General features: G+C 38.4%; 1 protein-coding gene across 1 annotated transcript in view; it reads left to right on the top strand.

Moving 5' to 3' along the window:
- The window catches only part of ACSL4 (acyl-CoA synthetase long chain family member 4), a 50,005-nt gene extending 33,904 nt beyond the window's left edge, over positions 1–16,101 (top strand). Inside the window, exons 9-13 of the mRNA XM_042782503.1 lie at positions 283–357; positions 2,653–2,844; positions 4,583–4,697; positions 5,444–5,601; positions 15,944–16,101. Coding sequence (XP_042638437.1) covers positions 283–357; positions 2,653–2,844; positions 4,583–4,697; positions 5,444–5,601; positions 15,944–16,101 — 698 coding nt within the window. The remainder of the gene's footprint in view (positions 1–282; positions 358–2,652; positions 2,845–4,582; positions 4,698–5,443; positions 5,602–15,943) is intronic.
- The last annotated feature ends 1,530 nt before the right edge of the window (positions 16,102–17,631 follow it).

The raw sequence follows: 17,631 nt of genomic DNA, 5'->3' as shown, positions 1-17,631 counted from the left end.
ATGTCATGAGACAAAGTGTATGTGAACTGCTGTATGGAAAGTGAATTTGCTCTGTAAACTTTCACCCAAATCACAATAAAAATTTTTAAAAAAGTGATGTAAAAACATTGAAATCAATTACACTGTTGAAATGTTGAAAATTATCACACTTCACCCTCTCTCTTGCTATCACCTCTTTTGTTGTCCTTCAGACTCTGGCTCTCACTCCAATGGTCTTGGTCTCACATTCATGCTGACGTGAAATGCGGAATGCTAATGTCTTTGCTTCATTTCCTCTCATAGTTACTGATTATACTACTGGACGAGTTGGAGCCCCTCTCATTTGCTGTGAAATTAAGCTAAAAGACTGGCAGGAAGGTAAGAATGTTATGACAAGCTCTAGTGATTCTAAGTACACTGAAAACCACCGTGAGCCCTAAGATTTCCATGTCTTGGAAATGCTAGGTTGTCTGAGGTAGCAAATGATTTTTTTGCCATTGCTTGTTTCCTGGGCTTGCTGCTTCCCCAGTAAAACTCGGTCTTCAGGTTACCAAGAGGAAAGGAAACTCTTTAGACTCTAAGTATACCAATTCTGAACTTGGAAGTACTTGGCAAAGAAGAAAAATTTGCTTAGTGGGCTTTCCCTAGGTTTGGAGAACATGAAATTTTTTCCCCCATCCTTGGAAGCTTTGCTAGTGAGGATGTTTAAGTGTTGTTGTTGTTACGTGCCGTCGAGTTGGACCCGACTCGTAGCGACCCCTCCTTGGGTTTCCGAGGCAGTATCACTACGGAAATAGATTGCCCCATCTTCCTTCCGAGGAGTGGCTGGTGGGTTTGAACTGCCAGCCTTCTGGTTAGCAGTCAAGTGCCTTAGCCACTATGCTACCAGAGCTCCCAAGAGTGTTTGAGTAGGGAAGTAAAACCCCAGATTTTCAGGAGATGAAGTGATTGATTATATACAGACATAGACTTAGATCTTGATCCCACAAACATTTTCACAATTGAAATTCAACTGTCTGGCTATTTTTCTTTTTCCTTTTTTGATTGTGATAAATAAGTGTGTATAAATAGTTGATTTTTGCTATTTGGCTGCAGAGATGAGCCACTTTGGAGGAAACCTGTATTTTACATTGAATTGGTGGTAGTAAGGGATCTCTTTTACAAATCAGCTGCTGAAGGCAAAATAAACCAGTCTTCTTATAATGAACTTACGAAAGTTACTAAGTAAATACATTTGCTGCAATAAAATGGATTGCTAAATAAACAAATGACTAACAGCCTAGCCATAGAAGATAAAGGAGGAGGAGTTAAAAAGCTTACGATTTAAAAGAAAATATTTACCTTGGGTTGGATCCATGGATTGAAAATGTGAAGGATCAGTTGCCTTGGAGGACCCATCTACTAGGTTGTTGAAACCTTAAAAAAAAAGAAAAAAAAATGGATTTTATCTGACATAAACTTTAAGTTTCTGAAAGTGTACCTACTTTGTGATTCTTATTATATGCATTGTTGTCAGTGCCCTATGAGCAAAGGACCATTTCTTTTAAGAACAATATAAAAAGCCAATTGCATTCTCTAGAGTTTTACATGTCAGGACTAAGTTGTCGTCTTACTTTTTCCCATGGTGCTGCCTTTCTAATTTTATAAAGAAAATCGGGGTAGAAGTCTGTGTATTGAGAACTCGCATCAAAATTGCCTTTTAATATGGGTTATTTGTTGAGCAATGCAGTCAGGGAGGCAATGTTTATAGTAAAACATTAAGGAGAATTTCTGGTGTTGTGCTTTAATGTCTGTTTTGGGCATTGGGTCCATTAGGGGCATATATTAGACCATTTAATTGCTATGAAGGATCTTTTACTTTATACAATATAATTGATATTAATACTTTGCACATAGTAGATTTGTTCTTCTGAAATTTTGAATAGTTTCAAATGTATAAGAGCAGCTAACATGGAAGGAATTCTGCTTTTAATCATTTTATAATACAAGATCTAATCATCCCAGTTTATAAATTCAGATGTTTGTATATTTTCCATAAAGTAAGTTTTATTCAATAATAAAGAGGTAATGATGAAATCTTTTAAGTTATTGTCAATTATTTTAGTGTTGTAAATGCATGACATGCCATAGGCAGAAACTAAGAACATAAAATAGTCTTCTTATTTCACCAAGTCTCCTTTTTCTCATTTAATGGTGTTGCCTTCTTCAGGCACATACTACTGGAAATAATCTGAATTGCATTGATATCAACATATTGGTAATTTACTCATAACTGAGCTTCAAGTATTCCCCTTGTTGGGGGTAATTTACTCATAACTGAGCTTCAAGTATTCCCCTTGTTGGGGGTAATTTTATCTTAACAGAGTTATAGAGAGCCCTGTGCTTGATGATAATCTAAGTGAGTTTTATTTCTCAGCCTTATGGTCATGCGAAGGTTTAGAATAAATTGGTGGCGGTGGTGAGTATTGTTGGACGTTCCGTGGCACCTGAAATCACATCTAACAAGCAGCCACCCCACTATCCTTATGCAAATCAGAGTAAATATAAGCTTATATCCTCGCATAAAGTGATATAAAATTTGACCAACAGAGAGGTAGTAGTAAGGAACTTGAAGAATTAATGAAGGACAATTTTGTTGTAGAACCATAACTAGTTTACTTTTATGATTTCCAGGTGGTTATACAATTCACGACAAGCCAAACCCTAGAGGAGAAATCGTAATTGGTGGACAGAATATCTCCATGGGATATTTTAAAAATGAAGAGAAAACAGCAGAAGACTATTCTGTGGACGAAAATGGACAAAGGTGGTTTTGCACTGGTGATATTGGAGAATTCCACCCTGATGGATGCTTACAGATTATTGGTCAGTGTATTCTGTGTATGTGTGTGTGTATGTGTTGTTGTAACTTCAACAAATATGAAAGATAATATTGGTCAGGTTATTAATAGGATAGACAGTTCCATTGGTTCAAGCTTGGGGCAAGTTATTTAACTTGTATCTCAGCTTCCCTATCTGTAAAATAGAGATAACAATACCAGCTTCTTAAGATTCTTGTGAGAATTGAATGAGTTGATGTATCTAAAACGTTTAGAATAGCGCCTGAACCTTGGTAAGTAGTAGCAGCAGTAACAGCATCCAGAGTAGCAGCATGGGGGTTAAGGGAATGGGCAAGAAAATAGCAAATTGGTGATGAGAAAAGGAAGACAGCTCAGAGAACTATTTTCCATCAACTCCATGAGGTTCTGTGTAATCATTTACTGTTAACAAACTCTAGGTCTTCTTCATCCTCTTCGTGTTACTCTTGTCTCACATGACCATATTGTCAGTTTACCTGTCTACCCAAGGGGCAATGTGAGCATATTTTGTTCCTGATGGCCATTTTTATGGCTCTAACCAGCCTTGACCATTAGAAAAGGATGTTATCAATCCTCAGCACTAATCTCATCTTCTGAGAATGTCAGTTGCTTTGCATCACCTTTATGAGCCAACTAAAGTAGAGTGTAAGTTCAAACAGCAGTTCCAAAGCGGGCCCTTAGGTGGTTCACTTTAATCAGGCAAAAATTAAAATGAAAATTCCCCAGCGGATAAGGACCACTCTGCAGGATATTACTCAGGTCCTTTTCAAGCCATAAAATTTTCCCCATCATATCTCTAGTGACCCGTTTAAATCTGGCACTGAACCTCACAGTATCTGATCTGAATGTAGTTAGAGATTCCCTGGGGAGGTTGTTTCTAAGGCCCATTTAGATTTATCTGGAGAAATTTCCAGGATGAACCAATAAGCCTTTTCTCCCTTGTTCTGCATGCATGTAAAGTGGGCTCCCAGGTTGTGGTGTGGGCATGTCAGCACTGACAAACAGATTGTAAGACAACCTTATGATTATTCAAGCTGTGCCATCCTGTGCGAGCACTTTCTTAGTACACTGCCATTTCAAAAAGATAATGTCACATGTGGAAAAAAGGGCAGTTAATATTTGTGGAACATGTTTTATATGCTAGACATTGTGCTACATGCCTATATGAGGTAGGCATCATTATCCCCAATACAATTAAGGGTTAGAGACATTAACTGGTACGCCTAGGGTCATATGTGCTAGGCTACCATTCAAATATAATGCCCCCAAGTCCTTTTTCTTTCTATTAACTGCAATGTAATATTTAAGATTACAATTTAAGATGATGAAAGTTTGTGTATCCTGTTGTCATTGAGTTGATTCCAACTCATTTAGTGACCTTATACACCCACTGCCATCTAGTTGATTCCAACTCAGAGTGACCCCCATAAGGTTTCTAAGACAGACTGCCTTGTCTTTTTCCCATGGAGCATCTGGTGGGTCTGAACCACCAACCTTTTGGTTAGCAGCCAAATGCTTTAACCACTACACCCCCAGAGCTCCTTAGAGTGCATCATTATAGCCAATTACCTCTTTAACTAGGTATTTTCTTTTTAATTGATATGTGTGAGCCAACATTATATAGAATAAGATTTCAAGGTAACTATTTTTACAAATAAAAAAGCAAAGTGATCCAAACAAAATCAGAATTATATACACATTAAATAAAACAGTCTACGGATAACAACTCTCTTCGTGATTTATAGATCGTAAGAAAGATCTGGTGAAGCTACAAGCAGGAGAGTATGTATCTCTTGGAAAAGTAGAGGCTGCACTGAAGAACTGTCCACTTATTGACAATATCTGTGCTTTTGCCAAAAGGTAACTTTTTAAAATTGCATTTTAGGTTTCATATAGTAAAAGGGTAGTTAGCAAACAGTTTGATTATATATAACTTTAAGGATAATATCAGCTCCTCTTAGAAGTTTCACCAGAGTTGAGAAATGATATACATTTCTGAAAATTGTTAAATTTAGTAGCTTGAAGATCATTTGAGATAATCCAGACATTTAATTCCTTGGACACCTACTATGTCCTGCTAAATACTTAGCTTCCTGCTGTTGTTGTGTGTGGTCAAGTTAATTCAAACTCCTAGTAACCCTATATGACAGAGTAGAACTGTCCCATAGGGTTTTTTAGGCTGTAATCTTTATGGGCACAGACCACCAGGACTTTTCACCCATGGAGCGGTGGTGGATTCGAACTGCTGACTTTCCAATGAGCAGCCTAGTGCTTTACCACTGCACCACCCAGCTCCCTTAAATACTTAAGTGTGCTAGAAAAAATTATTTCACTTAATACTGAGAACAACTGACACTGGGCTTAAGTAATTTTGCTAAGATGCTAACACATTTAGATGAGTTTTGAACTTTATAAATCAAGAGCCTGAGCAATTGAACTCTTTTCTTTATACATCAGTATATTTTGGGTTTTTATTACTTTTTAATGAAAGTAACAAATAAGAGAAATACATATTTGGAGTTATCTGTACTATACTGTTTGAATGAGTAATTCATGAATAGTTGTTCTCCATGTTTTAGTATCTGTTTTATTTTCTGATTTTTTAGTGACCAGTCCTATGTGATCAGTTTTGTGGTTCCTAATCAGAAGAGATTGAGTCTTTTAGCACAACAGAAAGGAGTAGAAGGAACTTGGGTTGATATCTGCAATAACCCTGCCATGGAAGCTGAAATACTGAAAGAAATTAGAGAAGCTGCAAATACCAGTAAGTAAGAAATTGCTTTTCTGTTGAAGTGCTAAAAGTCATTCAATGTGTCTAGGCCCTTCAAGATACTTGGTTGGTTGGTTGATTATTTTACTAATGAACAGCAGAGTTTTTGCTGTCTACCATATATCATGAATGTCCATGTTGAAAATCTCTTTTAAGTGTTGCATAGCAGAATAACCTATCAAGTTCTTTATTCCATGTTGCAGTATCCATCAAGTGGTCATCTATCTATCGTGTGTTTGGAATGGAATTTTACGCCTCCCCAAGGTCCATCTTTGGATAGATCTGTTATGAAGGTCTACCTCATATCTGTAAAGAAGCAACTAATAACTTTAATGAATAGTGTCATAACTATGATTATACTTTGTTTATACTTTGGAAGGAGCCGTGGTGGCACAGTGGTTAAACACTGAGCTGCTAACGTGAAGGTCAGTGGTTCAAACCTACCATCTTCTCCACAGGAGAAAGATGTGGTCATCTGATTCATTAAAGATTTAGAGCCTTGATAACCCTATGGGGCAGTTCTACTCTGTCTTGTAGGGTTGCTATGAGTCGGGATCAACTCAGCAGCAATGCAATATCCTTTGCCTCTGTAAGTGGACTGTCTCAGATGGTGAATTAATTCAGCCAACTGGAGATCTGAGTAGATACTATGTACCAATCATTATAGTAGGCACTAGGAATACAGATGATAGTAAGACACATTTCTTGCCTTCAAGGAGCTCATTGTCTAGTCAGAGGGACAGCAGTTTTAACAGCAATCAAGATATGATCAGAGAATTATGGTACCACAGAGGAGGGTATCTCACCCTACCTGGGGAGTCATGGAAGATTTCTCATGGAGCTGTCACCTAAGCTTATTCTTAAGGGTTGATTATAAATGAACTAGAAAGGGCATTCTAGGCTGAGAAGCAGCATAAATAAAGGCAGAAAGATTTTTTTTTATGTGTGTAGGAAACTACAAGGAATTTGGTGTTAATGGTGGAGTGCAAAGTCTAAGAGGCTGAAAAGATAAGCAGAGGCCAAGCCATGTAGTGACTTGTATGCCATGTTCAGAAATATGGACTTAACTCCATAGGCAGTGGGGAGTCATTGGCAGGTTTTAGCAGGTTGGTGATACAGTCAGATTTGCATTTCAGATCACTCCCCATTCACTGTGGATGCCAGGCTGCAAATGCATCGGAGGGAGACAGGAGGAGACAGGAGGGAGACAGGAGGCTGTAGTAGAAGTGTAGAAGGGAGGGTAAGAGCCTGAACCAGGGAAGTGGTGGATTCAAGAAACATTTGGGAAGCAAAACTGGCAAGCTTGAATGATTAATTGGGTAGCATAGGTGAGGGAGGAAGGTTGGGAAATCTACTTCCGTAGAGATACCGCCTCAGAATCCTGACGTTTATAGCTCAAACCGCAGAGTAGATTAATTAGGCTAGAAAATGCAGGAGGAAGAGCGAACTTTTTTGTGAAGATGGTAAGTCCAATTTGGGACACAAATTTGAAATGTCTGTTGGATAATGAAAGTTAAAATGTCCAGCAAGCAGCTGCAAATATTAGTTCAAACCTTACCAAAGAGACCTGGACTGTATATAGAGACTGCGGGATAATTGGAACCATGAATATAAAGTGAAAACAGGAGTCTCGGAACAAGTCGCTGGACGACATCAACATTTAAGGAATGGGTGGAGGAAGGGGCATGGAAAGAATGATCAGTGAGGTGCAGTAGGAGGACAATGCAGAGCATTGTTCAGAGACTTTCAGGAAAGAGGGAGTAATCACCAGTTTCAAATTAGCAGAAAGGTCTGACAAAGTTTACTGGAACGTTGCTTTGGGAAGTCAAATAGATTAAAAGTTAACTGTCAATAAGCCAAATAGTAGGCAGTTTTCTAACCTAGTTTCTCTTCTTCATTGGTGTAATAAGTGCACATCTTTCTGTTTGTTTTTTAATCATGTAGTACTACAAGGCTTACATTAACAACAGCCCATGATGCATCTCTCTGTCTATCCAGGTTCACCTTGCCCACTTCAACATTAGTCATTTAAAAAAAAAAAAATTCTGACATTCATCTCCATTTTGCTGCAGAAAATGGTTATATTATCGTTTCTGACTTTTTTCTTTTTCATTTTAGCTGTGATCTGTTTACTTCCTGCAACAGAAGATGATTTCACTCTCTTGTGTCCACCCCCAACACACACTGTCTTTCCCAATCTGTAGTGCAATTGTACACTTTACTTCATGCTTACATTATTAAGACCGTGATGAAAATTTTCACAACTGAGCTATGTAGTGATTTTATCATTATATTTCTTTTCTTGGGAAACTTTTGTTTCCCTGTTATTAATTCTTCCCCTAACCTCTGGTAGCGTTGTGATTGTTGTTGTTGTTAGGTGCGGTCAAGTCGGCTCCAACTCATAGCGACCCTATGTACAGCAGAAAGAAACACCGCTCAGTACTGTGTCAGTCCATCTCGTTGAGGGCCTTCCCCTTTTCAATTGAGCCTCCACTTCACCAAGCATGACATCCTTCTCAAGGGAATGGTCCTTTCTGACAACATGACCAAAGTAGGTGAGACAAAGTCTGGCCACTCTCGCTTTTCAAGGAGCATTCCAGCTACACTTCTTCCAGGATAGATTTGTTAGTTCTTCTGGCATTCCATGGTATTTTCAGTCTTCTTTGCCAACACAATAACTCAAAAGCATCAACTCTTCTTCGATGTTTCTTATTCATTGTCCTGCTTTCACATGCGTATGAGGTGATTGAAAATACTATGGCTTGGGTTAGGTGCACTTTAGTCTTCAAAGAGACATCTTTGCTCTTCAGCACTTGAGGTCTTTTGCAGCAGATCTGGCACACTGCAATACCTCTGTGATTTCTTGAATGCTCCTTCCATTGTTGTTGACTGTGGAACCAAGTAATATGAAATCTTGGACAACTTCAGTCTTTTCTCCATTTATCATGATGCTGCTTATTGGTCCAGTTGTGAGGATTTTAATTTTCTTTATGTTGAGGTGAAAGTCCTCTCTCAGATACAGTGTATTTATAAGTGTATTTATTTATTTTATCTTGGAGACATCCTCCTTAGAAACTTCATCCTTGTGCTGGAAATTGGACTGTGTGCTCCCTGAGCTTCCCTTTACTGTCTTCCTGGGCATTCCTTTGCCTCTCTCCTGGGTTGCATCTCATGTCTGTCTCTTTTCCTGGTGCATGCCCTCATTTGGGCAGAGCACACCCTCCAGCAGCCTCCTGAAAAAAAGGTACAAAGGAGATAAATCCTGGAGACCCTGCATGGTCTGAGTATGTCTTTATTTTGTCCTCTCACTTGAGAGGTAGGTGGGCATACTTTAGAACCCTAAGTCAGAAACCATCTTTCCTTACAATTTTGAAGTCTTTGCTCCATTGTCTTCTAACTTCCAGTGTTGCTGGTTAAGCTCAGTGCCATCCTGATTCCCAGTCCTGTGTATGAACTATTTTCTCTAAGTTTTCAGATTTTTTTTTCCTCCCTCATCCTGATGTTCTGATAGTTCATAATGATATGCCCTGGTGTGGGTCTTTTATCATTTTGTTGGGCATACCTGGCATGTGTGCTTTCAGTCTGGAGAGCATTGTCCTTTGCTTCTGGAAAATAGCTTTTTATCTCTTTGTGTGCATTTATTACGCCCTTTGTGGGTTTCCCCCTTTCCAGTGGGTATGTGTGTGTTTTGGGACTAATGCATGTCTGTCAGACCTCCTGATTTTCATCCTCTAATTTAACCATCCCTTTTTCTCTCCTGTTTAATTTCTAGCAGAGCCCCTCGACTCTGTCTTCTGTTCTGTCTATTGCATTTTCAATTTCTGCTGTCAGAGTTTTAATTTTCAAGAGCTCTTTCATCTTCTCTTGGTGTTCTTTTTAATACTGTGCTGGTGCTCTTTCATGGATGCAATTAATGTGTCATCTCGTATTTCTCTGAGGATGTTACAAAGGATTTCTTTGATGAAATTTTCTTCTGTTAATGGTCTGTTTTCTCTAGGTTCCAGTTTCTACTTGTTTGGGTCTTAGCCTCTCTGGTGTCTGCTGGCCCTTGTCTGTCCATTCATATTTAAGGATGAGATACTGAAAAACTGTTTGAAAAACTTCCTGGGCTTCACTGAAAAGTTATTCAGATGAGAGTTGTTGCTTTTCCCCTTGGGTCATTCCATTTCTCCAAAGAAGAATTCTCTAGTCTCTTGCTGGGTGGCATATTAGGTTGACCGCCAGTATTCTAGTAGCCTAAAGGGAAAAAAGATTGGGAGCTCTTACTGTTACTGAAAGCCCTCTGTTTTCAGCTTTCTTCCCGCCCTCCAGTGTTCCTGGAAGTCCCAGTGCTAACAGTTAACGTGCTTGGCTGCTAACTGAAGGTTGCAGGTTTCAGACCATCTAGAGTGCCTCAGAGGAAAGGCCTGGTGATTTGTTTCCAACCTTGAAATCCTGTGGAGCACAGTTCCATTCTGACAAATGGGGTCGCCATGAGTCAGAATCTACTCAATGGCAACTGGCCGTGTGCCTCGTATCCTTGAGTCCATAGCCATTCTGGTTCAGTTTTCCCAAAAAAGTAAACCTGTCTCCAGCCTGGTTAGGGGAAAAGCTACACAGAGTGAGAGAAAACTGTTCCCTGAACAGACTTGGAACCAGCCCTCCTGTCTTCAATTTCACTTTGCATCCCTGTCTTCAGAGCCATGGGCTCTAGGGGCTTTTTTGTAGGCTCTTCTGTGAGATGGTTTGCTTCTTGGTGGCATCCTTGTCTGGAGGCAGTGAGGTTTTAGCGCTCTCTGCTCTAAGTCAGTTACCGCTAGTCTGTTTGCTTGCTGTCTTCTAAAATTTTGTTGCAACTGTTCATCCAGTATGTTCTTACCTCGTTTTATTTTTGTCCTTATGGTTAATAGCTTTATACTTTTAAAATTCTTTTCCAAAGGAGATGATAAATACTGTGTTCTTCACCTTTAATTGACACCTGTTCATCTAATTTTAATCCATTGTTTTTCTTTTTAAAATTGAAAATACCATTTTTCTGATTATACATTAGCCATACTCTATATAAAAAATTGAACAGTATAGGAAATTATCGAGGGGAATAAAAATCACTTGTTAATACTTATCTTTGGGCGGTGAGATTACATTTTGGTATACATCCTTAACACATCAGTGCCCTAAGGAGCTCTGATGGTGCAGTGGTTAAAGCATTTGGCTGCTAACCAGAAGGTCAACGGTTCGAACCCACCAGCCAGTCCATGGGAGACAGAAGAGGCAGTCTGCTTCCATAAAGATTTACAGTCTTGGAAACCCTACGGAGCAGTTCTGCTCTGTCATGTTGGGTCGCTATGAGTCAGAATCCATTCTATGGCAGTGGGTTGGTTTTTAAATCAATACCATTGACATTTTTCTGTTGGTAGATAGAGAATAACATTACTATTTGTAAATGGTGTTCTAGTACATGGATATTCTATACTTTATTTCCCTATTGGATATTTGGGCATTCTACTTTTTCTTTCCACTGTAAACAAATATGTATCTTTGAATACTCATTTATTATCTTATATGATTATTTTCTTAGTATAAATTCCTAGAAATAAAATTTTTGAGTCGAAGAGAATGTATAGTTTAAAAGCTTTTTTCCCCTATGTTACCAAAATCCCCTTTCCTCCCCCAGAAAAACTCTACCAGTTACACTTTTATCAGGGATCTATGAATACACCTATTTCACACTATCATTTCTATTTATGTTAAAAATTAGTTACTTAGGTTCCAATTTGCTTAAAAAAACTGTATTTGTAATATTAGTTATCAGGTTGAGGGAAAACGTAGTATTTTCCCCTAGAAGAACATCCTTATGGTTCACTCAGGACACTGTAAAGTTGTAAGTTCTGATTGCCTTTTAGCATAATCACGTTGAAAAGTGACTTATTTGATAACCATAAAGATAGTATATAGCTTAATTTTTTTTGTTATTGTGGTGAAAATATACATAACAAAGCATATGCTGTCTCAACAGTTCCTGCATGTATGACTCAGTGACATTGATGACATTGTTCAAGGTGTGCGGCCATTCTCGCTATCCATTTCCAAATCATTCCACCACCATGAACATAAACTCACTGTCCCCTAAGCAAAAACTCTTCCTCTCCCCCTCCTTCCCATCTCTGATAACCCTAATAATCTTTGGTTTTATATATTTGCTTATTTCATGTGAGATCCTACAGTATTTGTCCTTTTGTGAGTGACTTATTCTGCTCAGCATGTTTTTAGGGTTCATCCATGTTGAGGCATGTGTCAAGACTTCACTTCTCTTTTTGACTAAGTAGTATTTTCTTATGTGTGTATATACCACATTTCTCTTATCCATTTTTCTGTTGCTGGACATTGGTTTAATGTTTGTTTGTTTCTTTCTTTCTTTCTTAACATCTTACTGATGAAACATGCTTTCACATTAATGCCAGCAGGCTGCCAGAATTTTCTTTGATACTAATCCTGATTTTTCTTTAAATGTAGTCTTTCAAAAAGTCTTTCAGCCGATAGGACTAATCATCCGAGGTACACCGCAATGATTCTGAGTCACTCTCTGAATAAGCTAATGAAGTAGAATGTGACTTGAATAATTGGTCATTAAATTTTTGACTGGGAGCTCTGGTAGCGTAGTGCCTAAGGCACTTGACTGCTAACCAGAAGGCTGGCAGTTCAAATCCACTAGCCATTCTTCGGAAGGACGGTTGGGTAATCTATTTCCGTGATACTGCCTCGTCAACCCAAGGAGGGGTCGCTATGAGTCGGGTCCAACTCGACGGCACATAACAACAACAACAACAAATTTTTGACTGTGTAATGGCAGTAATGGGGAAAGTTAAGCTGGATCATGCATGCAGACAACGGAATAAAATCCTAGACCTGCTGGGCCCCAATAACTTCCCTGTGCTTGGAGTGAGGCATGTAATCAAACAAGTCCTCCTTTGGATAATGAATAATAATCATGAGTTAAATGCATAATAATAAACTTCTCCGTGTCACAAAAGACTTTTCTTGGTAACTTTTTGCTTCAGATTATAATTTCAGAGAGTTACGCAAAAAAACATGTAAAATTGATTAGATTCAGTTAAATCTCTCTCAAATCATACATTTTTCAATAGCAGACCTGTTCATGTGCCTAAGGCATTTGACTGCTAACCAGAATGTTGGTGGTTCAAACCCACCAGCCACTCCATGGAAGGAAGACTAGGCACTCCACTTTTGACTGGGCAGTCTACAGATCTACTGCCTTGGAAACCCAGCGGAGGTCGCTATGAGTCAGAATCAACTCGATAGCAGTGGGTTTGGTGTCCCATCCCGTGTCCATCCCCCCCCCCCCCATTAGGTATAACTAGTATCAGAAGATGGCACAGTAACTGCTTTTGGGTGATTTGAGCATCTACGAAGGGCTGTAAACATCGGTATTTGCTGCCACCTGCAGGTCATATTTCATAATGTTCTATTTAATTCAGATAAAAGCATCCACATGTAAAGTTGGTTTTTTTGTTTTGTTTTGTTTTGTTTTTGCAATTACTTTCTTCTGTTTACAGGAAACTGAGTGATTGCACATTGCTGTGTAGCATGTGATACTAGATAGCATTTAGGGAAACCCCTACAGCAGTCTTTTTTTTCCTCCTCCTTTGAACAAAACTTTAGCCAATAAAGATTAAACATAGGAGCTTTTACATATGTGCTTTAACTTACTCATGTGCATCCAACATATTGTATCTGCCTTGTCCCAATTTTGTTAGTGTTTTTGGAATAGGCCTTATTTAAGTAGGAAAGTAAGATGAAGTAAGAGATTTTGGAGCCAAATCTATACTCGGGAATTCAACTGTTTCCTTGAGATTAAAATGTGACCATGGAGCACAAACAACAAACCAAACCAGTTGCCCTAGAGGTGATTCCAACTCATGGCAGTCCCACGTGTGCAGATGGGCACAGTTCAGGCACCTTTGTGTAACTGAACTTAGAAATGGTTTGTAAAGAAAAGAAAAGAAAAAAAACATTACTGTTGAGTTGATTCCAACTCATAGCGACCCTATAGGACATGTAGAACTGCCCCCTACGGTTTCTAAGGCTGTAATCTTTCTGGAAGCAGACTGCCTCATCTTTCTCCCGTGGAGCTGCTGGTGGGTTCAGACTGCTGCCTTTTCTATTAGCAGCCAAGTACTTAACCACTGTACCACTCTGGCTCCTTAGAAGTGGTTAGAGATGGTTAATTTGAAGCAACACAACAATGCGATGCAACGCACTGCTGTTGAGTTGGATCCGACTCATAGCGACCCATCCTTGGGTTTCCAAGGCAGTATCACTACAGAAATAGATTGCCCCATCTTCCAAGGAGTAGCTGGTGGGTTTGAACCGCCAGCCTTCAGCTTAGCAGTCAAGTGCCTTAGGCACTATACTACCAGAGCGCCTATTTTGAAGCAAGTAAAAGAATTTTTAGGAAGTTGGTTTGAAGTAATATTTGAAAGATTATTTTTCAAACTCAGCTTTATATTTTTCTCTCATTTTAATGAAAAACTCATTGATCTAACCAAGCTTTCATAAAAATGCAGACTAATGTTAGAACAAGAATTTCCATGGATTTGAGTTCTTAGGGCTTGCCACTGAAACCACACTGTTTCTAAAGTCATGCAGGCTGTTTAGTAGTAGTTAATAAAATGAAAATGTTTGCTTCTTTACAATTGATGTTTTGTGAAATTGCCAATTAACTGATCTGTTAAATCACTGTTGATGTACCTTGAAAATTTAAGAATGAACTTATGTGAATAATAGATTACTAAATACTGCATACTAAATAATAAATTAACAATAAATGACTAGGAATATATTGTGATGAAGGTAATATATTGATTGCTTCTGTGCCCTTATTTTCTTACGTTATCCAACTCGAGTACAAATGCCCTGCATGAATTCTTATACCATTTATAAGTGTGAAATTTACAGTCCCCTTTCTGATCCTTATTTCAATATATATAATAAAAGCTTATGAATAACATCTGTCTAGAGGCTTAATCTAGGCGCTCTGGTGGTGTGGTGCCTAAGGCATTTGACTGCTAACCAGAAGGCTGGCGGTTCAGACCCACCAGCCACTCCTCAGAAGGAAGGTTGGGCAATCTACTTCCAGAGTGATACTGCCTTGGAAACCCAAGGAGGGGTTGCTATGAGTTGGATCTGACTGATGGCAGTGAGTTAGGTTTTTTTTTTTTTTTTTTTTTTTTTTTTTGAGGCTTAATATTCTGTAGAATGAATTAATAAATTCTCATGTATTTATTTAAGGCTTTCAGTGTGGGGCCTGTGGGATAGCAGAGAACAAATAAATTCTGCTTTCATACCTTCCAGTAGCCACTGTCATTGAGTCGATTCTGACTCATAGTGACCCCCATTGGGCTTCCAAGGCTGTAAATCTTTGTGGAAGCAGACTGCCTCATCTTCCTTCTGTGGAGCAGCTGGCAGATTTGAACTACTGACCTCTGGTTAACAGCCATGTATCCTACCCACTATGTCATCAGAGCGCCTTTACCTTCTAGTCACTCACTCACTCACTGACGTCAAGTGGGATCTGACTCATAGCGACCCCTCCTTGGGTTTCTGAGGCGGTATCTCTACGGAAGTAGATTGCCCAACCTTCCTTCTAAGGAGTGGCTGTTGGATTTGAACCACCAGCCTTCTGTTTAGCAATCAAATGCTTTAGACACTGTACCACCAGAGCTCCTTACCTTCTGGTAGGTGAGCCAAACACAGAATATGTTGGGTGGTGATAAGTACTTTGAAGAAAATACTGTGTAAGTGGATATAGAGAGACACAGGAGGTTTCTCTGAGGAGGTGACATTTGTGCTGACATCTGGATGAAGTGAATGAGTGAGCCATGCAACCATATAAGGAGCCCTGGTGGCACAACTATCAAGTGCTTGCCTGCTAACCAGAAGAAAAGTTGGCTCTTCAAACCCACCCAGCAGCTCTGAGGGAGAAAGACCTGGCAATCTGATTCTATAAATAATAAAGCCTAGAAAACGCGATGAAGCAACTTCACTCTGTCATATAGGGTCGCTATGAGTTGGAATCCACTCCCTGGCACCTAACAACAAAACCAAATACAGATCTATATGTACAAATACATTAGAATAAAAACTGCATAGACTGTAACTGTATCCAACTAAAACTATTTACGTACACTTTGAGAAATATGAAATTGTCTGGTAGTATGATATATTTAATGTATCATTAAATAAGTTTGCCTTGTCACCTGTAGATCAGCTCTGCAGAATTCATGCTTAGTTTATTGATTGTTTTTCTCTTTCTTCCCCCTCCCCCATTTCATTTCAGTGAAATTGGAGCGATTTGAAATTCCAATCAAAGTTTGCCTAAGCCCAGAACCATGGACCCCTGAAACTGGTCTGGTAACTGATGCTTTCAAGCTGAAAAGGAAGGAACTGAGGAACCACTACCTCAAGGACATTGAGCGAATGTATGGGGGCAAATGAAATGCCAGCCCTCTTAAGTACAGTTGTGCAGGAGGTGGCCGAGTGGTTTTTCAGTTCTAGAGTTTTAAGCCTTTGTTGAGCTGTCTGTTAGAATGAAGGTATATCATTCTAAAGACAGGGTAATAAAAGAAAAAACAACAAACAAAACTGATTAAAATAGTTGTTGAGTCTACTTAGTTATGCATAGTTCTAGTGATGCTGAAATTGAAAAGTGATTTCCCTTTAGCTGTGTTATTTTTAGAGCAGAAAATCTGTTTTTAAAATTTAGCCTAAGATGTACTTGTTTTCTTAAAGAAAAAGACTTACTGTTGAGCAAAATAAATTGGAATAGAATGTAGTTTCTTGAAATTTGAAGCTTCCAGTGTCTATTGTCTTCCTAGTTCAGAAGAAGCTTAAATATTAAGCACGACAAAAAGTATGGATTAACACTACTCAACACAGGAGTACTGCAGGGCTTTAAAACTCTCTTCCAGCTGTGTATCTCTAAAGGGAAATTCAATTGTATTACCAAATACAGAATCAAATAATACCTTGAAAACCATTTTATGATTCATAATTGTTGCATAGGTTAGACATTGAATCATTGTAATATTGTGAATAATTGCAGTGCCTAAAGTAAGAATAAAACAATATGTAAACACCAAATAATAGGTAGTAGTATATTTAAGGGGAAATTGAACTGCTTTGTTGAAACTTTTGAGACCTGAAATCCATAACTGTAATGATTTTAAAGATTTTTTTAAATGTCAAAAATTACCTTTCTGTATGTTTGTTCAAAATGAAAGGCCCAGACCAAGAGTAGAATGATAGAAAGTTAAACAAATTAAACAGGAAGCATTTTCTCTGTTGTAGAAAGTGATGAAATCTTAAATGTTTGGAATTGTGACCCTTGCAAAGCACTGAATTTGGGAAAGAGATCCAGACTCTGATTTTGTCTTTGGTAGCAGGGGTTGATTTTGTCATGCACTTGCATGAAAATGCAGGTGTGATTTAAGGTCTGTTTACTGTTGCTGATTTCATTGTTGATCAGTAGTTTGCATTTTAGCAAGCCTTTTTACTTTGCTTCAGATTTTAGCAACACAGGTTATGATGAGTGACTTCCCCTATTATCTTGCTTGAAACAATGAGTGAGTAATTAACTTGAATAAGTTTTGGGAAGTTCAAGGGTAGATAACAGCTTTTTTTTTTTTTTTTCCTGTTTATGAAGAGTTTAGAAACTGGAAATGTTAGATTTGGGAGAAGAGAACAGTTACTTGATAAGGGACTGATATTTGTGCAGTAATTTGGAGTGTGGATTTCTTTTTGAATCTTTCATTAAAATCTGCGATTATATCCCTGATGGATATTCACACTTGAACCATAGTTACTGTAAAAAGCAAAAATTCTTAATACTGTCATTCTTTGCACTTTTTTCTTAATCATTATATATACATATGTGCATATATATATATGTGTGTGTGTGTATATATATATATATATATATGTTGCTTACATTGCTTTGTATAGATGTGGGCCACCACTGCAACAAAA

This window comes from Orycteropus afer, unplaced genomic scaffold, assembly GCF_000298275.1.
Source record: "Orycteropus afer afer isolate SDZICR_OR568_19922 unplaced genomic scaffold, OryAfe1.0 scaffold00352, whole genome shotgun sequence".
Taxonomy (NCBI): Eukaryota; Metazoa; Chordata; class Mammalia; order Tubulidentata; family Orycteropodidae; genus Orycteropus; species Orycteropus afer.
Note: the sequence above shows the minus strand (reverse complement) of the source record. Positions and strands in the feature narration are given on the sequence as shown.